Consider the following 26,702-nt stretch of genomic DNA (forward strand, 5'->3'; position numbering starts at 1 on the left):
TTATTACCATTATTTTCTTTGTTAATTTCATAACTTTTCATTCAACTACATGACAGATCCCATGCATACATGAAACTAGATTTGAATAAAGAACATTTGAAAGACCTTGTGTTAGTTAATTTAGTGATGATACAAAGGAAATATTTCACATTCATAAAGGTCCAGAAACAACAATCGTATAAAGTCTAATTACCTTCATAGCCAAAGCCAACATAATAAGCAGGGCCAACAAATTACACAACCGAAACACCCAAAATGAGTTTAGGAGAATGTAAACAACACATTTTTAATAATAAAATATGCATAAGGAAGTGGAAAGTACCTCGAATCATAAGCAAATGAATGAAATCAAGAAGTGGGTTGCAGACAGACGGCTTCGGTTGAAGAGAGATCGGTTGCAAAGACAGGGCTTTGCTTGCACAAGAGGGCTTCGGCTTCTGGTAGAGAGATTGGTTGCAAGTTTTCTTCCAAATAGAGAGATCGATTGTAGATATGCTTCTAAATAGAGAGATTGGTTGCATAGATGCTCCTAAATAGAGAGATCGGTTGCAGAGATGCTTCACAGACAAGAGACGACTGAGATGATTTCGAGAGAAACCAGAGAGAGTTGAGAGAGTTGAGAGAGATGAGAGAGAGTCGAGAGAGTTGAGAGAGATTGGATATGAGAGTGCAGAGAGAACGACGAGAGAGAGTGCAAAGAGAACGATGAGCGATACATTAGGTTTTAATGGAAAATGACATCGATGTCCTTGATCACCGTCAACGAGAGGTTGTGCCCGCGCATTTTCTCCAAAAGAAATTCTATGTCAGAGAAGCTCCAATTTAAGCTTCTCTGACACAAGGAATTTCTGTGCCAAACGCTTGGTTTAGCACAGTTTTGCTACCAGCACACAAAAGTTGAACCGGTTACCATACATGTTTTTGTTGACTTCTATGCCAAAATGGGCAAATTGCACAAAATAAGCGTGCTAGAATCGTTACCATACAACCCCTAAGTACACTAAATCCAAAGAGGTTTATGGCCTATGTCTATACTTGTGTTGGTACACTTGGGTTGCCAGAATGATACTATCTTTAAAAGGAGGAATGGGGCCCCCTAAGGAGGTAGGTTGAGCAGCCACAAGAGCCTTGGAAAAGTTCTTATTGATGAGACCTTGTAGATTGCAAACAAGTACCTCAAACAGGCCATCTAAGAATGCAAGCCCATGGACCCTATCTTCATAAGGCATTTTGAAGATTAAAACTGATGGGATGCTCAATTAAATGGAGATCTAAGTGGGCTCGGAGAAATGGTCAAATATTCAATGGGGGGAGCCGATTTTAGCATTGTTAGAACTGACCTGCTTTGAAGAATCCTTTCTAGGGGAGGCCTTAGCTATGATGATTGGCCTCTTATACCTTGGAGGAATGAATTGATGAGGTTATTGTCAAACTAGATTGCCTATTTCATCTCTTGTAATTTTGGTTTTATTTCTAGGAAATCCAACTCTGTGGTAGAGTTTTTCACCCAAAAAACCCAATCTCTTTTGGACATATTGTTTGGCTTAATTCCTCTTCTTGGCTACAAGTGATGTGCACTCTAACTCCCTTGGCATGTTCTTACTAAATAAATTTACTAGTTTTTTACATTAGACACCCATTATTGTTGGGGTGAAATTAGTGATCACCCACTATTATACTCTAAATTACATGACACCTATTCTTAAAACTACAAATTACACACATATATGATTTTCTGAAAGTTAATGATAAAATGACTTACATGCCCTTACCCCATTTAATTGATTGAAAATTTGAAATTCAAATTACCGACATCCCCTTTAAGCACTAAAATTACCTAAATAAACTTATGTCACTCATCTTCTACCTATCCCTCACTGAAAACCACCCACCAATGCCAAAACCACCACACTCCCTTCCCCTATCGGAGACCAACGCAGCTTTTTTCTATTGAAATTCAAATATTTCAGGAGTTTCACCTACAATTTTTGCTAGGATAAGAGTCATTAGAGCTGTTTCCAATCCATTTTCTCGAAACTAAAGGCTCTAATTGTGAAGAAGGATAAAGATTTCTAGGTTCATAGTTGGAAGTAGATTGGCCAGGCTTGGGATTATTGCTAGCATAAGACTTCTTATGAGAAAAATTTGTCGGACCTACTCTCAACCATTTGATTAACAAATCTTATGGTGGTGAAAACCTCCGTTTTCCATTCTCTCAAACAAAAAAAATCAGAGAAATGAGAAGAAATTTGTTTTGAAGGCAACATTTTTGAGATGGATTTCTTGAATACAAGTTTCAGTTTTCGATGAAGTTCGATGAAATGCTTTTTTTAGTATATCTGTCTATACCAAAGAAAAAAAGAATAATGAACGCTTATCCAAGCATAAACGATAGGGTGAAACTCTTGAAATATTTAATTCTAACAAAGGAAAAGCCGGCAATGGTCTCCGACAAAGAGAGGGTGTATAGTGGTTTTGGGTGATGGTGGGCCATTTCGACAAGGGATAAGAAGAAGATGGGTGAAAGGAGATCTCTTCACCGACTTAAGGGTAGTTGTGTAATTTAATTTTCAAATTTTAAATGAATTAAATGAGGGTAAGGGCATTTAGGTCATTTTACTCACCAATTAATATAAATTATAACCGTAGATAATTTGTAATTTTGAAAGTGAGTGCCATGTAATTTAAGTCATAATAGTGGATGGAGACAAATTTTACCCCAATAATAGGTGGTTGCTATATAAAAAACTATAAATTTACTCATTTTCCCCGAAAAAGAAAAACCAACAGACCGGTTTTATGTTTTCGGTTTGGATTTCAAATTGACACCAGCAGAGTTTTATGATTTTATCATCCAATCTCCCTGGTACTTCGGAGTTAGTAGAAATCTCTGGCTTGAAAAGAGGACCCACCGTCCTGCTCAACATCCAATTGGACCGTGATCTCACGCACCCGAAGCAGGCGCGTGGTTAAACATCCCGTATTCCTCCCAGATGCAGTTGAGATACACTGAGACACTGTGGAGATCAAAAGACGTCTCATTGTCAAAGTTACCGCAACCTTCAGACGCCGGCCACTCCTATGTAGACTTGCTTTACTCAGATACTCATCTTCTTAGATCTGTTTGTGTCTCTCGCCGTTAGTCGCCATGGCCATGGCCATGATGCTTCGGCTCTCTCTGCTTCTAACTATTCTTTTCTACTCTCTTAACCCTAATCTCGCTTTGTTTGAAGATCAAATTGGACTCATGGATTGGTTCGTATTCTTTCACTTTTCCTTTCGCCGATTATAGGTTTTTTCTTATTTCATTTGTTAGCATGTTTCAATTACCTTTCACTTTGATTGAATTTACGTCGTTCATTTGTATGTCTTCTTGTAAATCGAAGCTGTATTCACTTTGTGTTATTTGCAGGATTTAATTACTCTCTTCCTAGTTTGGTACTCAGGATTTTGGAACTATGTAGCTGCGAACTAATATGAATCGTTATTTATATTTTCCAGGCATCAACAGTACATTGGAAAAGTAAATCATGTGGTCTTTCAAACACAGAAGGCGGGTAGAAAGCGTGTTGTTGTGTCTACTGAGGAGAATGTTCTTGCTTCGCTTGATCTCCGTAGGGGTGAAATTTGTAAGTTTAGCTGCGTATTCGAATTTTAGAAATCTTATTCTACTTTCAATTAACCTGTAATTTACAACAAAATGTTGAAAATAAAATTGATTTAGCAATCCCATATTCTTCAATTGATTATTTGTTATAGAAAAAGATATATGATATAGTGCCTCATGTTCTTTCATGCAGTTTGGCGACATGTCCTTGGGGCCAATGAAACTATCGATGAAATGGACGTTGCCCTTGGAAAATGTAATTATCTAAAGCTCCCCCTTTGTCTGTAAATTATCATCTATTCGTAGAACTGGTTGATTTTGCGTCTCCTGCAAAAGCTTTTGGCTTTGTTGAGGATGCATGTTTTCATACTTTGTGTTAACTTACTGTTGTGTTCGGGATAACAACCTGAGTCTGCTTTCTGTGTAATTTGTCTAGATGCTTTGTTGCTTTACTTGTCAAGAACCTGCTGTTTTGTAACTTTCTTTTGAATGATAACTGTCAATGAATGGAGCTGATGGGGAAGAGGTTTGGCAACCAGATTTGGTTGAATACACTGTCTGGAGGTTGTCCAATCAGAGATTATCTTGCAGTCTTGTTGTCGAGTATCAGGATTTGCATATGACACAAAAGTGTTACTTCCTGCTCAATAAGGCTGTTATTGTAGTTTTTCCTAGTCTAAGTTACAAAAGAGGCATTCAGATTATAATGTACACTGAGCATGCATAAATTTGAAGCCAACTGTATGTCACTGCTCTTAATTTTGATGTTATTGCTGCCTAAGTGATTGTTATTTTGGATATGATTATCTGCAATCCTAAACAAACTCTTCAGAACCACTGAAACTGTAATATACCACTTGAACATAAAAATATTTTGACTGAAATAATATATTATGTCTGAAATACTGAAAAGAATGCCAGTTGGGTTGATGGGACGGGTTCTTCAGGCAGAAATGCCTTTTTGTTTCCATATCACCTAGAGTGTTGCTCCTGAACAGTTCGGGTTTTTTGAATAATGCGGGAAGCCGGGAAGGCAATACAGAATGGTATCTGTACATCCCATTTGCTAATAAAGTTATGCTTTATCCGTAGGTAACATTAGGTGTGCATATATTTCCTTGAGGCCTTTGATAGCCGCCTTTTGGAAAGCCTCTTAATAGTTGTAAGAAAAAAACTACCCCCAGATTCAAGAGCTGATGAGATTGAGAGTGAAGTTATGGGGGTTTGAACTTTGAAATCACAGTATATCAGTATGAGGAATCTGGTATAAACTATAAAGTATAAACCCTGGAATCCAGAAGGAATTGTTCTTAATTCTAATTTGACTCCTCAGCTTTTGAGTAGTTGATTGCTTGAAATTAGTGATATCAAACAATAGTTTTGGCTCTTAATGTTTAACATGACAATTTTGTTTCTGCGTTGTATTAATATGAAGATAGGTTATGAGGGAATTTAACATTGGAAGCTGAGAATAAATTGACAATAAAGTAACTGATGAAATGTTTGGACAATTCCTTTCTTCCAGATGTCATTACACTTTCCTCAGGAGGCACTATTCTAAGAGCATGGAACCTTCCTGATGGGCAGATGGTGTGGGAGTCTCCCCTTCAAGGTTCAAAACCTTCAAAGAATTTTCTCTCTGTGATGGTTAGTATATATATAAATTTCATGACATGTTAAATGAATTGTACATGCCTTTATAGGATTCTAATATGGTATTCTTGTCTATTTGAGTCTCTTTCTCTTTACTCTGTATAAATCCGTCATGTGGATTGGAACTAGAACTTTGTAGATATGTTGTTTGCATTGTCATCTAGTCATGTGTTGATTTCCATTCTGATTCAAGATTGGTGCACATCAAAGTAATGGTTAGTATATAAATTTTATGCCTTCAAATGAATTCTAATACGTTAGTATTGTCTATTTAACTCTCTTTCTCTTTGGTTGATAAATCTGTCATGTGGATTGGTACTAGAACTTTGTGGATATGTTGTTTGCATTACCACCTAGTCATGTGCTGGTTCCTATTCTGATTCAACACTGCTGCACATCAAAGTAATGCTTTTATAAATCATTTGAAAAGTGTGGGATTTAATGCATTCCTAGTTGAAAGAGTCAACTAGGGGCCTGTTAGCCAAGATTACCAAGAACCAGCCAATTCAAGTAGGGTAAAGAGTGAGGGTTTAACTTGAAGGTTAGGGTTTAGGTTGGTATGGGGTAAAATATATATTGAGAGGTACAACTAAACCAGGTTGTTGGATATGTAGTTGTGGAGGATTCTCAGTGGAAATAGACTAAAGGGCAAAAGCTATATTCAGGAAATCAGGTGGATGAATGGGTTTGAAACATGGTTGTCAAAGCGTCCGCCTAGTTTGAACCACTTAATTGACGTGCTGTTTTTTTACCGCTTTTTCTCTTAGGTGCTACTGCTTTGTTACCTTGGGGGCCTTATTGCCGCCTCTAAAGCAACCATTTTTTTGACATTTTGTGCATAATATATTTTTTCTTAATTTTATTTTTTTAAATCAAAATTTATTCTACAAAACTGTATGTATATTTAATAGTTAGCCATCTTGGAATCGAGGCTCAAACTACAAAAGGACCCCCGTGTCCGTTGGCAACATAATGTGAAGCATGAGCCATAGTTAACATGGAGAATCAATGAATCATTAAATGGACAATGACTTGGAAATCAGAATAATGAGATCTATTTTTTTGGTTGAATGTAATTATGAAGTTTGTTTAGCTTATTATAGAAAGTAGTTGTATTGAAAAATAGTTTAAAAGTGGTTGTATTAAAATTTTTTGACCCAACCACTTTAATTGCTTTATTGCCACCTCACCTCAGTGCTGCGTTGTCACCTAATCACCTTGGCAGAGCCCCAACCGCTTTGGTCGCCTTGCCGCTTTGACAACCATGGTTTGAAATTTGAATCGAGTTTCTCTTAGGGTTAGAGGAAGATTTGATCAAGATGCGGGTGGGTTTTAACGGTTAGATTTATTTAGGCAGAGTTCTCGCAAAAAAAAGAAAAATACCTTGCTTATGATCTTCTAGAAGGTACTTGCAGCTTGATTTAGCCTTACAAGGGGGAGGGTCAATTCAACCAAGGCCACATGACCTACAAAACCAAAGTAATTGAATTACTTAAATCCTTACCAAACTCATGTACCCATATTCTTAGGTCCATTAAGTTAGTTGACTTACAATATGAACCCTTGGAATGAAAGCCCAACTCATGCATATAAGAACCCTAGGTTGATTCCAAAGAAAAGTGGCCTAGTTTGGCATCAAAATTATCAAACAAGGGGAAACATACATGGTGGGATATTTGAGGGATTTTTTTTCTTCCTTTTTTGGTGTTTTTTTTTTTTTTTTGGGGGGGGGGGGGGGTTTGTGTGTGTGTTGGTCCAAGTTGGATTTGTAGCTATGCATGGACCAAAGCTCCAACGTTTAATGTTTTCAATTCCCAGTCTTTCTCTTCTTCTCTATCTGAAATTTGACATCAGGAAGTGTAATACTGCAGACGAACATCGGCAACATAATTTTTGCTTTTGGTAGGGGATGTATCCATGCTGTTTCAAGCATTGATGGAGAGGTTCTTTGGAAGAAAGAGTTGTCTGAGTTGACGGCAGGCAGGTTGGCCAATTTCACTATTTGTTGTTCTACTTATTTGTTATTTATTTTTGGTATCTCCATGGCAGCATTCAGTTCCCATGTCTCCTTAATAAATTGTCTTCTGCTACTACATTTGCAGCTTAGAGATACAGCAGGTTTTTCAGCCAGTTGATGGTGATATCATATATGCTGTGGGATTTGTTGGTTCATCAGAGTTCCATACATTTCAGTTTAATGCTAAAACTGGGGAATTACTTAAGCACAGTCATGCAGCCTTTCTTGGTGGATTTTCTGGAGAAAACTCATTTGTCTCTGATCACAGCCTTGTGACATTAGATGCCTCTGGATCAAATTTGGTTTTAATAAGCTATCAGGATGGTGATATCAACTTTCACCAGACATTCATTTCGGATATTTTTCCAGCTTATTCTGGTGTGGCAAGAATTTTGCCTGCGAAGCTTACTGGCATTTTTGCTCTGGGAACAGATTCTTCTACCGTGTTTCTTAGACTTGTTGGCAAAAACAAGCTAGAAGTGGTAGAAAAAATAAGTTATCCGACAGCTTTTAGTGATGCTCTCTCATACACGGAGGGCGAAAAGGCTTTTGCATTGGTTCAGCATGTAGGAAGTAGGATTCAGCTAACACTGAAGCTTGATAATGACTGGAACAATAATTTACTTGTGGAAAGTATTGAAATGGATCCTCAAAGGGGCACTGTACAGAAGGTTTTCATCAACAATTATATAAGGACAGACAGGACTTATGGGTTCAGGGCTTTGGTCGTTCTGGAGGATCATTCTCTTATGTTGCTGCAACAGGGAGAGATTGTTTGGAGTAGGGAAGATGGGCTTGCTTCGGTAATTGACGTGACAACAGCAGAACTTCCTGTGGAGAAGGAGGGAGTGTCAGTTGCTAAAGTGGAACACAGCCTCTTTGAATGGCTGAAGGTATTGCTCTTCCTTATGGTGGCCCATGTTGAGGAATTATAGGTTATGGCCATTTACATTTACATTTGCTTAGAAGATGGAAATTTTACGATGCATTGTTGAGCATTAAAAATCTGCTGCATCATAATGGGGCTGTTTAAGAAGTGCTTCTCCTGTATCTCACAGGGAGATTGGATAAGTAGAGTGGGACAGGATGCATTGTTTAACATGTCACTGGGATGCAACAGAGAGTAAATCTTTCTTGCTGGGACGATCCTTTGAACTTTGAACTTTTAGACATTCTTTCCCTCTATCTTGGTGCAAGCAATGCAATCTTATTGTCTTGATTCAAATTAACCACCCCCCCCCCTCCAAAAAAAAAACTTTTGATCTATTGGACGGAGGGACTCACGGGTATACAAAAATATGGAAGGCTTTGGGAGTTACTGATATGGACTAGTCTCCTATTGGCAATGTGTTTTCTTCTAAAGGAGTTTTGTCAGTTGTCAGAAATTTACTTTCTTTTCATCTAGAGCGTTGGATGGTTCCTTTTATAGGGTTGCCCATCCCCTCACACCATGTCAAAAAACATCGACCAGAATCAGTAACTATCAATGAATTAATATAGGATGCAGGCATGTTTTTTAGTTAGTTGCTTTCTGGATTTTCATCATTATTCTCTATAATTTCTCATTCATGGTTTGCTTTCTTAAAGGCAAGCATTTTCTTATCTTAAAATTATTAATTACTTGATTTTGTGGAGAAACCATACTTTTGGCCATTGAGTATGTAGAGGAATGCTGATGATGTCTCTCAGAAGTAGGAATTTTATTTGTTACCCCTCTAGAAACTCCCTTTACTGTTATATTGTATGTTGTAGTTGTAATTCTGTAATTATGATTGAAGGTGTGACTACTTTAAAGAACAGTTGATCAATGTGCACTTCACTAATTACTGCCTGACTGTTTGTTTTTTTTTATGTTGTGGAAGGGACACATGCTAAAGCTTAAAGGTACTTTAATGCTTGCTGGCCCTAGTGACATAGCAGCTATACAAGCCATGAGGTTGAAAAGCTCTGAGAAGAGCAAAATGACAAGAGACCACAATGGTTTTCGAAAGCTTCTGATAGTGCTCACTAGGTCAGGGAAACTTTTTGCTCTGCATACAGGAGACGGAAGGGTTGTTTGGTCACTTTTGCTACCTTCCCTTCGTAGATCAGAATCCTGTCAGTATCCCACTGGCATTAACATATACCAGTGGCAGGTTCCTCATCATCATGCAATGAATGAGAATCCGTCTGTTCTTGTTGTTGGTAGGTGTGGTCTTGGTTCTGGTGCTTCAGGTGTTCTCTCATTTGTCGATCTGTATGCTGGGAAGGAGCTAAGTTCTTTCAGCCTTTCTTATTCCATTGCTCAAGTTATCCCACTGCCATTAACCGATTCTACAGAGCAGAGGCTCCACCTGCTAATAGATGCTGGTGGACTCGCGCATTTATATCCTAGGACTTCTGAGGCCCTCAAAATCTTTCAAACTGAGCTTCCAAACACATATTGGTACTCAGTTGACGCTGAGAAGAACGTTATTAGGGGGCATGCGTTGCATAGCAACTGCGTTCTTGAAGAGACAGATGACTACTGCTTTAGCACTAGACAGTTGTGGTCTATCGTATTTCCTTCAGAGTCAGAGAAGGTTATTTCAACAGCAACAAGAAAATTAAATGAGGTTTGGTTCCATTTCTGTATTATTGTTGTGTATTCCCTGGGCGCAGGTCTCTTTTGATTTGATGATTATCTAATGACTGATCTTCTGTTCTTGTGCTAAGTTCATTCCATCTTGGTTAATGTATCTTTGCTTTTTATCTGTAGGTTGTTCATACCCAAGCAAAGGTAATAGCAGATCAGGATGTGATGTTTAAATACGTATCCAGAAACCTGCTCTTTGTAGCTACTGTTGCACCTAAAGGTGACTGTGCAATTGGATCAGTTACTCCAGAGGAGTCTTGGTTAGTAGTTTATCTTATTGATACCATAACTGGTCGTATATTACACCGCATGTCTCACCTTGGTTCACAGGGACCTGTCCAAGCTGTAAGTGGATTAGTCTTTAGTTTCTCTTCACCTATTTGTGGGAACTAGATATGGCGCTCAGTTTCTCTCATGCAATATTTTGTCTGCAGGTTGTTAGTGAGAACTGGGTTGTGTACCACTATTTCAATATCAAAGCACATAGATTTGAGATGTCAGTGATTGAGATCTATGATCAATCTCGGGCGGTAAGCATTTGTCGACTCCACTATTCTGCAAGCATTTATAGACTCCACTATTCTGCAGACCTCCTGTACTTTGTATTTGTTTTTCCAATTAATCCATCATTTCCAAATTGATTGCTATCCACAGGATATTAAAGATGTTTGGAAGGTTCTCCTTGGAAAGCACAATCTTACCACACCTATATCTTCATATTCTCGGCCCGAGGTGGTGATCAAGTCCCAGACTTATTTTTTCACTCATTCTGTGAAAACAATGGCTGTGACATCCACAGCTAAGGGTATAACTTCTAAGCAGCTTCTTATTGGTACTATTGGTGATCAGGTCAGTCCAGATCTAATACCGAATTCCTCATTTCCTAGTTTGACTATATTTTGTGCTGTTTTGTCTTCTGCAGTTGAAAACTGTGGACATTTGAAAGAAGCAACTGTGATTGCATATCTCTGCATTTGCATCCTTTTTAGAATCTCAATGGAAATTTGTGTTCTGTAGGTGCTCGCACTTGATAAGCGTTATTTAGATCCTCGCAGATCTCTCAATCCCACTCAAGCAGAGAAAGAAGAAGGAATTATACCTCTCAGTGATGGGCTGCCAATTATTCCTCAGGTGATCTACCCTATTCCCTGGTGCTTAATATTATTCCACTGTCAGTATTTCTCTCCTTCAGTGTTTCCAATTCTTTGATCATAAGGTGAATATATGGATTTAAGCCATTAAAAAATGTTGCCGGAAAATACGGTGGTGTTTTCACATTTGCTTCTAATTTTCTAGAGTGATTCATGGGTAAGCTGAGGTCACATATCATTTATGTGTCTATGACCTTGGATAGAGCTTGTCCAAATAGCCACCCCCATTTAATTGGGACAAGGCTGGTTTTTGCTGTTTTCATTCATGTGGTAAGTACTTCTTGGTTTCTTATTCTAAATGAGTTTTTACCATAAGTGATGCAATAAATGAAGAAGTAATTTTAGGGTTGACAGACACACAAATTTCACCTGGGGAAGCCTCTCTGTATAAGCTAGACTCAAGAGAATTGCTCCAGAGAACTGAATTTTTGGTAAAAATGATCCCAGTTGAATTTTTCTCTATTTTAAGCTGCTTAAAATCTTTTCAAATTCAAATGATTATGAGGACTGTAAGTAATGTAGAAATACTGAAAATTTAGGGTTGTGCATAGTAACTCTTTCCGATCAGCCAGAACGAGATGGTCTGCTTTTATAGAGAAAACCAATGAATAAATATATACTTATTTCAGAACCTACAGCAGCAGCAGCAGCAGCAGCAGCAGCAAAGAAAAGGAATAGGATCTAATGTAGGAAAAGATTAATAGCTTAATCAGTATCTGAATAGGATCTTAAATCAGGGAATAAGTCTCATGAATGGTGGATTCAGGTTGTGGAAAGTCTAATGAGTTGAGGGAAAGGGATCAGTTTAGAGGTCTGGACCAGAATATGTAGATAAAGGTCTGAAAATTAGTAGGGTTTAGCCCCGACATCCAAGGGTCTATGTGTAACCCAGAAGCTAATTGCCTCCTGTCGATTTCTATACGCAAGGCTGGAATTGTAGGGCTCAAACTCAGGCAGGTAGTCAGTCAGATCTACAGGTTTAAAAGGCTGGGATTTGTTACTAGTGCTTCTCTCTCCTCAACCAAAGGTTGTGGAAGGTTTCATGGTGGGATTTGGAATAGGAGTAAGAGGTCATGATTAGAAACCAAGGATCGATATCTTGGTTTTGAGGCTGGTTTCAACAAGGCCAGAAACTGAGATATGGTGGTTTTGGCTGAATCTTCAATCGAAACTTGGAGCTTTCCTTGCAAGTTTCGGCCCTTTTTTGATGGGTTTCTCATCTGATTTCTTGCCCATTACCTATTTAAAGCGTAATGAACACAATGGAACTAGTATTTTGCTAAAAAGAACAAGTGTGAAGTTTCATTCAAGTATACTAACACATGAGAGGTTTTGAGAAATATTAACTTTGTAAAATTGAACAACACACAATCATAGATTGTAGTCCTAGATTAAACATATATTAATCTCATAGCACAAGACCATTTAAGCCATTAACAAATCAAAGAATGGGAAGTTTGGAAGAAATCCCCTGAGGAGCAAATAGTGTGACGGAAGGCAAAGGACTGTCTGAAATTAGGGGTGTAAACGGACCGGATTCAGAACGGATAGTGGCAATACCATATCCGCATCATATTATATTCGGACAGATTCGGATAATATCCTATCGGTTTTCGGACGGATTCAGTTGGATTCGGATGATAACCGAATAGTTATTTTCTTAAGTAGATTCTTCTAAATGGGCATGAATATAGATTGAATACAAGTCTTCGACTACCTATTTACATCTTTACCCTTTATTTTTGAGGGCTAGGTTTGAAGTTTAAGAATTTAGCAACTTTGGTAGCTATTTTAGTAGAAAATCTAGAAAAACAGTCACATATCACAGGTAAAAAATTTATAAAAATAAGAAAAATAAATCTAAATAAGTTACTTAATCGGATAATTTTATCGGACGGATAATAATCGGTAAGAAAGGGGTATACCATATCTGCATTCTATTAGTAATTGGACGGATTCGGATACCCCTAAACGGTTGCGGATTTCAAATTTTCATTTACAACCCTATCTGAAATTGGGTGAAAAATGTGTTGAAAGCACAAAAGGCAAAGCACATAAGGGGTTGGAGGTCAAAGCCGTGAAACCAGTCGTCACCATAGGTTTCGTCTTGGTTTTCTTAAAAACCAAGATTTCGGCCGAATTTGGTACCATGTTAGAAACTATGATAAGATTTAGAAAGGTTTGAAGGTTGGAAGACAACTTCTAATGGCTGAAGGACAGTATTGGGGTGATGAAACAAGTTGATAGTAGCTTCTTGGGTTTCATACTGTTAGGAGTCAACAGGATTGTCACCTGTTACCAAACTCTAGGGGAACTTCCATTGGAGCTACATGCAAGTAGGAGCACATAGTTGAAGCTACAATTGTGGGCTCTTCAGCAACTAGGATTCTTTATATAATACTAGAAAGGAACAAGTCTCGTTGCAGATATACTAGCTTGGTCCGACCTCAGTTAGGTATACAGGGTCGAGTTTGGGTTCTTGGGTTTATTAGAGATCGTTTATCTGAGGGATAAACTGGGTGGACAAAAAGGGAAGGGTTGGGTGGGAAGTGTACTATTTCCCACAAATACCATAAGATGAGTTTTTTTGGTTAACTGGAATGGAAGAATGATGCTTCCTAAAAGTAACCTGCTTGTTTCCTGAGGTGACAATGACTTTTCCACACCCCATACTTAAAAAAATCCCATCCAAAATGGTGGGGCTTTGTGGAAAAGGAAAGTCAAGTTTACTTTCTAATGGTGGAACCCACAATTTCACTTTTCCCTTAGTTCCCGTCCTATTTCCCCCTAACTCCACCTCAGATTGGTCCCACACATTGATGTAAACCAAAATTTAGGCTTTTAGAGTTTTAGGATTTCGCCCTAGAATTGGGCTTACTCCAGGACCCTCTCTCTATGATTCAACTGTCTTTCAGGAGATTTCGAGGAACAGGATTTCTAATAATTAAACAGTACCTAAGATCCAGGCTTAGAAACAATGGGTTGTTGGCTGAGAAGTTTGTATCCTTGGCTGTAATTCAGTTTCAGACCTGGGAATGGTTTAGATTTAGGTATCAAGGGTTTTAGGGCTTGGAAGGGTTTGACTGCTGCTGTACTACAGTTTCAGATCTGGAATTCCAGGCTAGGGCTGTAAAGGATATGCTGTTTAGGGTTTGATTGGGCTTAGGAGGGGGCTGTTGTTAGTGTTTTGTAATTTCTGGTTAAGTCTAATTAGTTTAGGTCAGTCCACGGTGGATTAGGACGTGTTTGAAGAGTCCTAAAGGGTTTGAGATTCTTGGATTGTACTAGGGTTGATAGAAGGGGTAGGGATGCTTTTAATCCTAAAAGAGTGGCCTGATTGGAATTGGGGTTGGAGAGTTATAGGTGTTCTAAGTTAATTGGGGTTTAGGGTTTTCAAATGTTGAAGATGAATTGCAGAATTTTGAAACCTAATGGAGGAAGGCTTTTGATGGAACTAAAAATTAGGGATAGGAGAAGGGAAGGGGTGTGATCCTATAGAGAGAACTGAAGAAGGGAGGAGATGAATGGAGCTTAGGAGTTATAGGGGAGGGGAGGTGCTGCTGCAACAGAAAAAAAAGGTGTGGGAGGGGCTTGCGAGTAGGATAGTGGAAGGGGGAAGGGCTTAGGGAGGGGTTTGGGTGGGGTTTGTGCTTATTTAGGGGTTGATGGATGCTGCTGAAATTCGGAGACACTTGCTGAAATTGAAGAAGGCACTCTAAATCTGCTGTGGCCTCCCAATGAAGCCACGACTTGCTTGTCTCCAAACTCTGATAATTCTTTTCAATTCAACATAACTTTGTAGAGTGGAGGCTTTATTTTATAGCCTAAAAAATGAAATCATATAAGGACTCTAAGTTGGAAAACCAACTAGAACACTAATTGGCTAACCAATTCTAACTTTACCCACTAATTGACTAAGGCTGCGTTTGTTTGCAAAGGTGGGGTGGGAAAAAAAAACATGTGGGTCCCATCTGTAGTGGGGTGAGGGAGAAGGTAAGGAAAGGAAAGGGTTTTGTGGAAAAATAATGGTGGTGGGTCCTACTTTTTACTTTTCTCAACTTTCCCACAAAGTCCCACCAAATATGTGGGGTTTTAAAATGGCTTGGGGTGGGAAAGTTGGGGTGCCACATTACCAGACAAGTTTCCTTGATTCAAGGAAACTTGTCTCTCACTTTCTCACCCCAAGCAACCAAAAAATCTACCATTTTGGGATTTAAGGGAAAAGTAAGAAATCTACACTCTTTTCAAGAATTTTCCCACCCCACCTTTATTCCAGCAAACAAACGCAGCCTAAGACTTTTTTGGACAAAAAATTGAGTAAGACTTTAACTTGCACAGGGCCTCCGTATCTTACTCTAGAGGACTCCAATTCAAATTCTAAGAGTAGATTTGGAGTACTACTAAAAAGTAGAATCAAACTGGACTCAAATTAGGGGATCCCGACGTGACTAGGAATCACATGTAGATAAGGACTCTGTAATAACTCCCAAATACTAAACCAAATAATAAAACAAAAATAAATTTAGGGTCCAGGCAACAAATTGGACTAAACTGGATCGATTCCTAATGCCATAGTTGTTACGGCGACAAGGCAGTTTAGGCCAATTGAGGCGACGAGCGCCCTCCCGAGGCAATCAAGGTGTTTCAAATGACATTTTTTATATACATCCCACACTCTAGTTCATCATAAATATATCATATATTATATAATAAATACACTAAAACAGTCCTTGATAACAAAGTTAAGTTAAAAAAAACAAAAAAGATGTCGAAATTACCTTTGCCAGAGTAGATGAGGAAGCGGGCCATTGTCTGAGTAGAAGAGGCACTGTGCTCAATGATGAGTAGGAATTTAAAAAAAAAAAGAAAAAGAAAAAGTAGAACCACCTTCGCCGAAGAAGATGACAATACTGGCTATCGTCTAAGTAGAATAGAGGCTTGTGAATAAGAGGTGGAGCAAATGAGGAAGCCGACCAATGTTTGAGTAGAAGAGGCACTGTGCCTTAGTGATTAGTAAGATTGATAGTAATAATTAAAAAAAAAAGCCAAAACCACCTTCGCAGGACGGCAGGAGAAGATGATGATGTTGGCTGTCGTCTAAGTGGAAAAGAGGCTTGAGAATAAGAGGCACCTATCGCCTTAGTATTTCTTTTTTTTTTTTAAAGTCTCGTAGGTGTCAGAACAAATCAACAAACCTATTGAAAAAAAGATTTGAAGCTTACCTAGCCTGAGAAGAGAAGCTATGGAAAAGAAGAACCATTGGAGATGCCGTTGCAAGTTGGAGAGTCAGATTGTTGAGGGTCAAGACTTCTGCTGCAACTCCAAACGTGAACTCAAGAAACCAATAGATTACAAGGAAAATGAGTATTTTGATTAAGATGATGGCCAAAATGTCATACAATTCATGAAGTGTTGGCTAAATTTCTCTCTTTGCATGGTTAAATTATGCTGCTTATAAATATTTTTGAAAATTTGTTAGTTAAGAATATTTTCTCTATTTGAGTCATTGCATGGTTATCGTGGCATGGTTTGAAAGTCTTTGATACCTAGAAAGTTCAGATTACATAAGTAGTTTTTTTAGTTTGGGCCTCTATTTTTCTTTTCCTTTTTGGGAAAAGAGAAGAGAGGAGCATGGGGAGGTGGGTGTTCGCTTAATCTGTAGTTTTGTAAAGGTGAATGGGTTACCCACCCCAACCCTTTTGTCCTGGTTTAGCTTTCATTTTCCTTCTTTTTGAATCATATCTGATATTTATTATTGTGAGAAGGTAAATTAATTTCTGAGACATGGTTTATGCAGTCCTATGTTACGCATTCACTGCAAGTGGAAGGGCTCCGTGGCATTTTAACAGTTCCTGCTAAGCTAGAATCAACCACCCTAGTCTTTACATACGGAGTGGATCTCTTTTTTACTAGGATTGCACCCTCACGGACTTACGATTCGCTTACGGAGGATTTCAGTTATGCTCTGCTTTTGATCACAATAGTTGCACTAATCGCAGCAATCTTTGTAACATGGGTGCTGTCAGAGAAGAAAGAACTGAGGGAAAAATGGAGGTGATTCAGTCTCTCCATTTGTATCCTTTTTCCAATTTTTTTGTATTCCCAGGTCAAGTTGCATTTGATTTTCTTTTCACAGTTGCCTCAGTCTAGTACTGGGATGGGATTACTCCCAACTTGTAGTATTACTTGTTTTCGCTTCTAATTAGTTGCAGCACCCAATTTTGTTTTATTATTTTGCTTAATTTCATTGCAGTGTCTTTAGGTTTCTATATGTTGTAAAACTGACAATGCACAAAAAAAAAATCTGACAATTACTTCTAGGGAATATCTTTTTGAAAAATGGTCATTAGCAAAATGTCTTTGTTCCTCCAGTGTGGAGTTGGAAGCACCATCTGTAACTTTTTGTGATCCAGTGATTGCAATTACTGCTGTTTTAAGAATTTGATGGATCTCCCATTGAACTTGGTCATGGAAAGGCTAAAACACCGAACATGTATGAATCTCTGGTTGCATCCATTTCTCTTATTATTCATGACAGCTTGTACTTGGATGAAAATCATATTGGATGTTTATAGTCTTCAAATCAAAATAACACATGTAGCTGGTGGAAATCAATTTTTTGTTGAAAAAAAAATGTTAAATCGAATAAAGGTGTTGACGAAAGGAAAATGTTAAATCGATTAAAGGTTTTAATTGAGAAATCTTCCGTCTATATTTTTTGCTTGGATTTTAACCAGAGAGCATGGTAAAGTTGTAATGACAGATCATTTCAAGGATCTTTAGGACCCGCGAAGTGTTTCATAAGATCTCACTGTTTGATCACTTATGTTTATGGTAGAATCCATTGTATTTGGTCCAACTACAATGGATCTCGATTCAGTCGTTTGGTTTCACCAACAAAAAAGTAAGTCATGTAAGGGCTGGTGATACATAGGATCCACTAGGAACTTGGTAGGGTTGATATGATCTTGGTTTACGAGCTGGTTTGTGTGGCTTGCTTCTTTCTTTCTCTTTATTTATTTATTTTTTCTTGTTGGCAAAATTTTCAGTTCCACCCCCGTTAGTTTTTTTTTTTTAATAGAAATAATATAGATTACTGAGAAGGACAATTCCATAGTTTGGTCACATCTATAGTGGTCCAAGTGTTCTTTAAGACAATTGATGACCTATAAGCTAATGTAGTGAACCATAGTTCAAGGGTGGGGTTCTGAAAAGTACTAATATTTATATTGTTTCTACAAGAAGTTAGACGTGCCAAAATAGGGATGTGAGCAATCGGCCATTTCTTGTGCTTCATAGGTTGAAAGAGGTCCACTGTTTGTTGTAGGTTGCACCAGATGCTTGCAATCTTTATAGATGAAGAGTGGGCTTGATCGATTCCTATGTGAAGACCAACAATTGTAGCTTCAAGGATGTCGCCTTTGTCTATACTTCTTGTCCTATCGTTTATAAGTTGTCCTTCCCACAAAATGCCTATCCCCCGGCCCGGGGGGCCCCGCCGAAGGGCGGACAGGGCGCGGTAAGAAAACAGCGCGGGCCAACGCGGCATTCTGTGATCCTGGGAGTTCTTGGGGACAAATGAAGGGTTTCACTCCAAGAAGAGATGTTATTAATGAGTTTTTGTGGGTTGGGGGATTCACTCTTGAATATTTCTTGATTCTTTTCTTGCCATTCAAGATAGCAAGTGATGACAAACACAGATAATAGCCATTTTTTGGAGTGCTTATTGAGGGTAGGGATGGAGAGAAAAGAGGTGCAAAATTGTAACAAAGGTTGTTGTGGGAATGCATCAAGACGTAATCCAAGTAGGCTGGTTGCCTAGATCCATTTGGTCCATTCGCAAGAAATGAAGAGCTGCCAAGGTATTTCAACATCCTTTTCATAGAGGACACAGTTTGGCAGAGATGAGATCCATTTAGTGAGAACCGACCTGGTTGGAAGTCCATCATGTAATACCCTCCAAAAGAAGCTTTTAAATTTTGGGTACAGGGGGCAACTTCCAGAAGAATACCACTAGGAGCAAAGGGAGGCATTATGGTTAGAAATTCTTTGTTTTGTTAGTTCCTTTATTGCCAATTTGGCCGGAAAAAAAATCCCATTACAGAAGAGGAGAGAATACTAATAGTCATTTTGTGAATTAAGTTGGGAAAGAAATAAGAGACGAAATGTAAGATTGATTGAGGGTCATAGAATGCTCCCTTAATTGCTTAGAATTTTTGACTCGTGCAACCGTTGCATTTCACGCCCAAATATTGTAGTTGTGTGGCTCGGGACTTGGTGCGAAGGATTGTTGGTTGTTGTGAGATTGTATCCATGGGTCAAACCAAAAGGATGTTTCTCTTTCATTACTGATTTTTCTTGCCACCATTTTCTTTAGGCGGGGTAGGATGCTGCAAATGTTGTTCCAAGTCCATGAATCCTTTTTTGATTGGACTTTCGGATCAAACAAATATGTATTCGGAAAATACTTAGCCTTTAAGGTTTGGACCCATAGTGCTTCTTGATTGGTAAGAAGTCTCCAGCCTTGTTTCAGAAGAATTGTATTATTGACATCCTCTATTTTTTGGAATCCCTGTCCTCCATGTTCTTTGGGAAAGCAACATTGGTTCCATGATATGAGTGTGAGCTGCTTTTGTTTATCAAGATGCCCAAGCCAAAATTTTTGACACAAGGAGTCAATTTTATTGCAAAAGTTAATGGGAAATTTGAAAAATTGCATGTGATAGAGAGGTTGCGAGTGGAAAATAGATTGAATTAGTACTCCCTGGCCAGCGTAAGACAGATTCGATGCTTTCCAGGAGCCATTTTATTTTTCATTTTGTGAAGGATGAATTGTAAAGATTTGGATTTTGCTCTTCCTGGAAAGAGATTTGTTCTTAAATAGATGCCAAGAGTAGAGAGGAGTAATTGCTTGTGATGTTGTGAGATGTTTCTACTGAAGAAAGCTTCACTTTTGGCGAGATTAATTTTTTGACCGGTAATATCGGAAAATAAGTCTAGAATTGCGAGTGTCTTCAATTTCTGCACTACAAAACAAGAGAATATCATCAGCAAAAACAAATGTGAGATTTCAGGGGGCTTTCTTGCAATTTTTATTCCTTTGAAGAGGTTGAGAGATCTATACTCATTGAGCAATCTCGAGAGGATCTCTACAATTAGGATGAAGAGATAAGGGCTTAGAGGACATCCTTGGCGGAGTCCACGAGATCCAGAGAACCAAAGGTATGGGCTACCATTAAGTTTAATGGAGAAGGAAGAGGTGGATATCAGGGAGTGGATAAGGTCACACCATTTTTTGTTGAAACCAAGGTATTGAAATAACTTGGTTAAGACCCCCCATTCAACTCTATCAAAGGCCTTAGACATATCAAGTTTAAGGGCTATATAGCTAGTTTTTCCCCTGGTATTTTTCATAAAATGAAAAATCTCTTAAGCCAAGAAAATATTGTCAGAAATTTGTCTATTAGGCAGACATCCATAAGGAGAGGTTTGAGCCTAGTAGCCAAGAGTTTGGCCAAGATTTTGTAACTAACATTACAAAGACTTATGGGCCTGAAATCAGTTACACACTTGGGCAGTTCTTTCTTTGGGATGAATTAGAGAAGGGTGTGATTGACTCCAAATTGAGAAGATCAACCTTGATTTTACTTTTAGTTAGCTTTAGAGCCCAGAGCCCACCTTTGAGACCTCTAGGGCCTTGACTATCCACAGAGGCAACATGTTCAAAGCCTTTGAAGTAGGAAAGTTGCTTGTTGAGAACAGAGGGGTAAGAGGTGCATTTTGTTTCATAGAAAAAAACAAGGTCAGGTTTATGTTTTTTTAGGATTTTTGCAATACATTGCAATGTGAAATTTCCATTTAACCCTTGAACATTCCAAGAAAGGACATTCATCATTATAAACCAGAGAAGAAGCACAAAGAACAAGACTGGAATATCACTAGCACAGAGATGAAGGAATATACAAGATTAAAAAAGTGATTATGAAAAGGAAAAATTATGAGCATGAAAAGGAAATATACAAGTTTAAGTGCAAAAGGAGTAGAAGAAAATAATAAACATTTAGCAAAAAGGAAAAACCTAAGAAACAAAGACATAGACAGGTGCAAGATTAGATTATTAGTTAAGCATAAAAGCGATTAAAGCATCTAGGTTTCCTATAAAATTATAGAAAAGACAAAAGAGTCTACCAAAGAAAATACAACAGTCAAAGAAAATCGACAAGAGCTTTAGATTTAAAGGATGAGGGGTACTCGGGGGCAGGTCCTGATTGGTAGTTATCCTTGCAAGGTTGCTAGATGCCGGTTGGTTTGCAGGTTGAGAATTCAAAAGAGCCTCAGACTGGGTAGTAGTTTCAACCAAATGAGGGTTGTGGTTTTGGTGGACATTAAGGAGGTAAAGGTAGATGTAGTTATGGGCTTCCATTTTATTGAAGAAGTTGAAAAAGACAGTGAGAGATTCATTGTAGGCATTGAGGGTAGCATCAAGGTTCAGGATAAGTGAGGCCAAAGTTGTGAGGTTTAGATTTGGTTCATCACTCCTTTTTTTTTTTTTTTTGAGATGGAGACTGGTGTCGCAGGCATCACTAAAAGTCCCAAGCTTCTCGGCAAAGAATCCAGTATAGTTAGAAGCTTGATTGAGGGGTGGGTCAGCAGGAGTACCATTGGCAGAAAAGGGGATGGATTGGGCCATATTCTCTAACTTCTCAAGACGATTGAAAATTTGAGAGATCATTTCCTCAAAAAGGCCAGTTTTGGGAAGGTTTTTGACTTCTTGCAAACATTGATGAGCGGTTTGGTGCTGTTGCTTCAACAATTCTTCTAGTAGCAGTTGTTTGTTAATCAGCTCCTTGAAATTTGAAATTGGTTCATCCTCTTCCGAAGTCTCCAATATTTTCTTGCCTTTTTCAGCAGCATTTTCTTTCTTTTTTGTTATCTCAGTCACCTCTTGCATATTCGTCTTCTCTAGCAATTTTCCTTTGCCCTTAACTGAAGGATTAGTTGTATTTTACAAGGAGAAGGAGTATAATATTTTTCTTTACCAGCAATAAGAGAACCACCAGAACCTTTGATTTCAACTCCTGTAAAATTCACATCAATTTTATAGCAGCTAGTGGGATCCGAGGCATGATCATCATCCTTATCTTCTTCTTCTTCTTCTTTATCCTTTTCTTTTTCTCCTTCTTTTTCTTCTTCATCTTCTCCTAAGGCTTCTTCTTTGTTCCCTTGAGAAGCAAAATCCCGAATTGAAGTCACCGAGGATGTAACCAGAGGCATGGCCAGAAGAGATTTTAAATCAGCAGTGGAGAAACATCTTGATAAACCAACAGGGAGATGGGCTAAAGTTACACCATCGTAAGAGAGCCGAGGGTTGTGGTATAGTATTTGATCATTACTATCATACTTTTTGTAGAAGCCAATCATTGGTAATAAGCTGGACAAATGTTTGTCGAAGAACAGGCTGTGATGTCGAAGACAATTCAAGCAACATCATCTGCAAGTCCCATGTCCTTGGGATTCATTTGAATATCAAGGACCTTTGCTACCTTGGAGGCTGCCAATAAAATCCCATTATAGGAGACATTGTTGAATGGGATGCCCCATAACTTAATCCAAATAAGAATCGGAGGAAGTTTAGCAATTTTCCTGTTGTCTGGCAAGGGAAGTAGCACTAGATGTAGGATGAAGCTTCCAAGCCACCAAGAAGACATGGAAAGAAGAGTTGGTGAAGCGAGATGAAGACAACTGAAGACCTCGACTCGAAACAGAGACAACACCAAGATGAAACCAATCCTCGCCTAGTCTCTTGCATATGGTGGTGATGACTTCTCTTGGAAAGCCAAGAGCAAAGCCATACAACACCAGTTCTGCAGAATTTTCCTCAATAGGGAGAGACCCAGAGGGATGAAGTAGAGCTCCTGAAGGTTCCACTGCCTTCCAGGAGTCACTGCATATGCCTTTGCGGGAATCACAACCTTTAGTTGGGTGCTTAGGAAAGCCTAGATTTTGAGATCCAGAGGAGCTACCAGGTCGGGGGCCAGAGGGTGGGTTGGAGTGTTGCCTGCTCATGCTGAACTTGTGGGGTAAAGCTTGGAAAGAGGTTGTGAAGGTAGAGGAAAAAAGAGGTATAAATGGAACCTACAGTAGTCTGAACTAGGAGGTAAGAGATTGTGCCATTTCTATTTTTGGTGAAGCGGTTAACTGAGGTGTAAATCCCACCCCCTTAGTTGCCCTTTGATATTAACGCCGCCCCTGAGTTAACCCATTTGTGTGTACCCCTATTACTAACATTGTTTGTTTGCATTAGTTTTCATTTTTCCACTTCTTATATTTCTTCACATTGTAAGTTTAACAACACTATCCACTATTTCTCCCAAATTTGTGAGGATTTATGTTTGGGAGAGGAAGAAGTCATAGACGGTAAAGGGAGAAGAAGAAACGGATAAAATGTAGGATTTCCAATTTGAGGCTATTCTTGTTCTTTTAAAATATTTAACTTGCTTACATCGGCACTTAACTGTGATTTCCTGACAATATGACGCATAGGGGGTTTGATTGATAAATTGGATTACTTGGCGTTGACACTAATTTTAGGGGCTTTAACTGAAAGGGTATCACTGAAATTTCTTTTTTTGTTTTTCTTATTTGAGGTTCATTCAGGTCAATTTACGCACACCTTGACTATATCTTTAGGATAACTTTTTATATGTAACTTATGTATACGGTTGAATTTTTTAACTCCTGACCTCAAGAAGATTTGGTCTATTGATCTGATATTATGAAACATTGTTCTTTTGTGAAGTGATCCAATCCTTTAAAGTCACTACAAAGTGTGTTTTATTGGTGATTTCTTGTGAGATTCGTGATTCGTAGTAGAGGTATCATATTGAGTCAAAATGATTGAGATCTTGGCTTTGCTTCAGTTTTCATTTGTTACACACCAATAGTTACTGCTTTTGGTGGTTTGCAATATGTATTTTCCAATGAAAGGACAAGAAAAGTTAAAAAGGAAAATGATGCAACTTCCATTACCCCCTTGATCCTAGCCTTTCTAGACTAGCCTACGAGCAAAGCATTCAAAATTGTTCCTTCATGGTTGGGAGACTTGTAACATTTGAAGTTAACACTTAATATCAAAAGACACTCAGAAATTCTCATGGCTATATTTACATGGTTCTCCTTAGGAATCTGAAAACTCCGTGGCATGTAGTTTTATATTTTTTTTCAGGTGCAATGACACAAGAACTGGAATAGCCTTCAATATTTAGTATTGAAATGATGCACTTTCAAGTAAGTTTGGAGAAAGATTTGATGAGCCAAGCTATATTCCTGGATCATATAGGCTATTCTATCTAGTTTTGCCATTGTTCTTGATATGGAATAAATAAAATGGCTCGAACCAGTTCGGATAAACCCAGTCGGATAAACCGGATCAAGACGGATAAATCCAGGTCGAACCAATTCGGATACACCCAGGTCGAATAGACCAATTCAAGGTCGGTTATACTAGCGTAAAGGCAGGATAACAAAGTAAATCCTAGTAGATTGATAACCGAAGACAAAGTATTCGACTAGGACTCAATCACTAACGTTTGTATTGCAGTCTAAGTAATGTTTTAGTTTAAGACGAACTCTTACGTAGAAAACCTATAAAAAGATAAGGGAGCACAAGAGAAAGGTACGCTGAATAGAACTATCACTATTCGTATTCTTATTGTTCATTACTTTCTTGTCTTCCTTAGTCGGATTCCTAACTAGATCGTCGGAGGTGAAAATTCGACTTCCACGGTCGAACTCATTCTTGTAGGTTCAATTGGCTAAAAGGAAGAACAGGATTGTGCAGCAACAATTCCTTTGAAAATTCTACTAAATTTTTCATTAGTGCATGAACCTATAGAATTCCCACTTCCACAAGGCCTGATACTTCTTCAACACAATGATCAAAACTAATAAATAACAATCAGATTGCCCTTGTTTATGTTTGAATATCCTAACCAACCTCTCTCACTTGGTGTGTACCCATCCCATACTTATACTATCAGTACATACAATTATCATTCAAACTCCATCAACTAATTACCAATATCAAATCATCACTGTCTGTAAATGATACCACTATCGTATCATACAGTATTACAATATAGTAGTTGTGCCATCAATGACAATACATATACACACAATGGCACTCAAACCACAAGTCTAACACACTCATTCTTCACCACCTGAAGCTTGTGGGTCTCACAAGCTGCAAAGTGCATGGTACAGTGCATAAAACTGCATGCATTTTTAGTGCTACAGAGAAGAATATTCATGAAGCAATCATGATTCTTTTAATGCTCTCTCTCTCTCTCTCTCTCTCTGCTACAGCTTCTGTGATTGATTCAGTCTCATGGGTTTTGTTCACTGGTCAGGCTAGCATGAGAAATTCGAGGAGATCTCTCTACCTCTTACTCTTCTCAGAATAAGATTCATCTTGTCTCCACTCTTGCCCACCATAATAAGAACCTGGGTAGATAGGAATCAAACACCTACAACTGTCATCCACCTTCCCAATCACATGTGTTTGTATCAAAAGTAGATACAAAAATACAAAATCATGGACTTCATAGATGAATGTCTCTTATGCCAGCAAGTACTGCTGCTGCTTGCAACAAATCACTGAAAAAAAATCCTCGTTTTTTGTCCCATAAACTCATGGTCATGCCAGTTTTGATTACTCCTCAAAAAAATAGTATTTGATATTTTTTTATTTTTTATTTTGAAAAACAAAAATATTAGTTAAAAATCATTTAATGTTTTTAGAACATCCTACTAAAACCTTCTAATAGAATTCTTCATTAGTTGTTTCTTTAATTCTATCAAAATGGATCCTTAGATTCTTCATTATAACCAAAATTTCTATTCTTCGTCTTCTTCATCTCCAGTTTTAAAAAGTAAATTTTATCTAATGCCTGTGTTTCGATTTTCAACAACACTCAAACTATTTCTAGTGTTCTTGAAGCAAAAACGCTTGGTGGGTTATCAAGTAGATCCTTAGTTTATGATATATAGGTGATCATCAATAAGAATTAACAATCGAAATTCGTATTTGGTACCCACTTAGAGATGTTTGAGACCATCATTGTCATATTGGTTATATAGTCATATTGGGGATCTAAGTTCTTAAAACCATAGATAAAGAGTTTTTGTGGACATCTATACCTAAATGCTCTCAATTACATAAAGAAAATTGGAATCTTTTATTAAAGAAAGGCATGTGTAAATTTTATTTTCAAAATTGCCATAATTAAAGGTTTAAGGAAATCCATTCATCAGCCACCATTAACATTTGAGAGGTCTGTGAAGAAATCAGTGAAGCAGTAAGGGGACTAGGCGTGCTGTGTTCTACCCAATTACCTTCAAATCAGTGGACCGTTGACAAAGCAGTAAGACTCCTTTTTCCTGATTTTGAAATTTTGATTCCATTTTCAAAAAGGTCTAGTGTGCTGTGTGACATGGACTTCTCTAATCATGCCAACCGTTGGATTGGAATAAGATAAAACATTTATTCTAATCCAACCATCAGGGATCTTCTTTCATTCCTGCCGGCCAGCCACGTGGACTTCAATGAGATGGAGCGCGTGAGACTACCACGCGCCACCATGAGGGATTCTTATTTCTTAG

At 38.2% G+C, this 26,702-nt stretch overlaps 1 protein-coding gene across 1 annotated transcript; it reads left to right on the forward strand.

Annotated features, from left to right (window-relative positions):
* The first annotated feature begins 2,907 nt into the window (after positions 1 to 2,907).
* On the forward strand, positions 2,908 to 17,511 carry LOC149006494 (uncharacterized). Its single transcript, XM_089164824.1, has 12 exons — positions 2,908 to 3,255; positions 3,502 to 3,629; positions 3,801 to 3,863; positions 5,133 to 5,254; positions 7,132 to 7,244; positions 7,363 to 8,170; positions 9,140 to 9,871; positions 10,015 to 10,236; positions 10,326 to 10,421; positions 10,546 to 10,740; positions 10,909 to 11,022; positions 16,840 to 17,511. The coding sequence occupies exons 1-12, from the start codon at positions 3,149 to 3,151 to the stop codon at positions 17,098 to 17,100; spliced, it is 2,961 nt and encodes a 986-aa protein (XP_089020950.1). The 5' UTR covers positions 2,908 to 3,148; the 3' UTR covers positions 17,101 to 17,511.
* Positions 17,512 to 26,702: the final 9,191 nt, after the last annotated feature.

Source organism: Hakea prostrata, chromosome 8, assembly GCF_041222555.1.
Source record: "Hakea prostrata isolate BN-2017 chromosome 8, UWA_Hpros_2, whole genome shotgun sequence".
NCBI classification, from domain to species: domain Eukaryota; kingdom Viridiplantae; phylum Streptophyta; class Magnoliopsida; order Proteales; family Proteaceae; genus Hakea; species Hakea prostrata.

Coding starts and splice junctions, on each gene's coding strand:
- LOC149006494 (XM_089164824.1), top strand. CDS start 3,149: ATGGCCATGGCCATGATGCTTCGGCTCTCTCTGCTTCTAACTATTCTT. Junction 5,255..7,131: donor AGAATTTTCTCTCTGTGATG/GTTAGTATATAT, acceptor GTAATACTGCAG/ACGAACATCGGCAACATAAT. Junction 8,171..9,139: donor GCCTCTTTGAATGGCTGAAG/GTATTGCTCTTC, acceptor ATGTTGTGGAAG/GGACACATGCTAAAGCTTAA.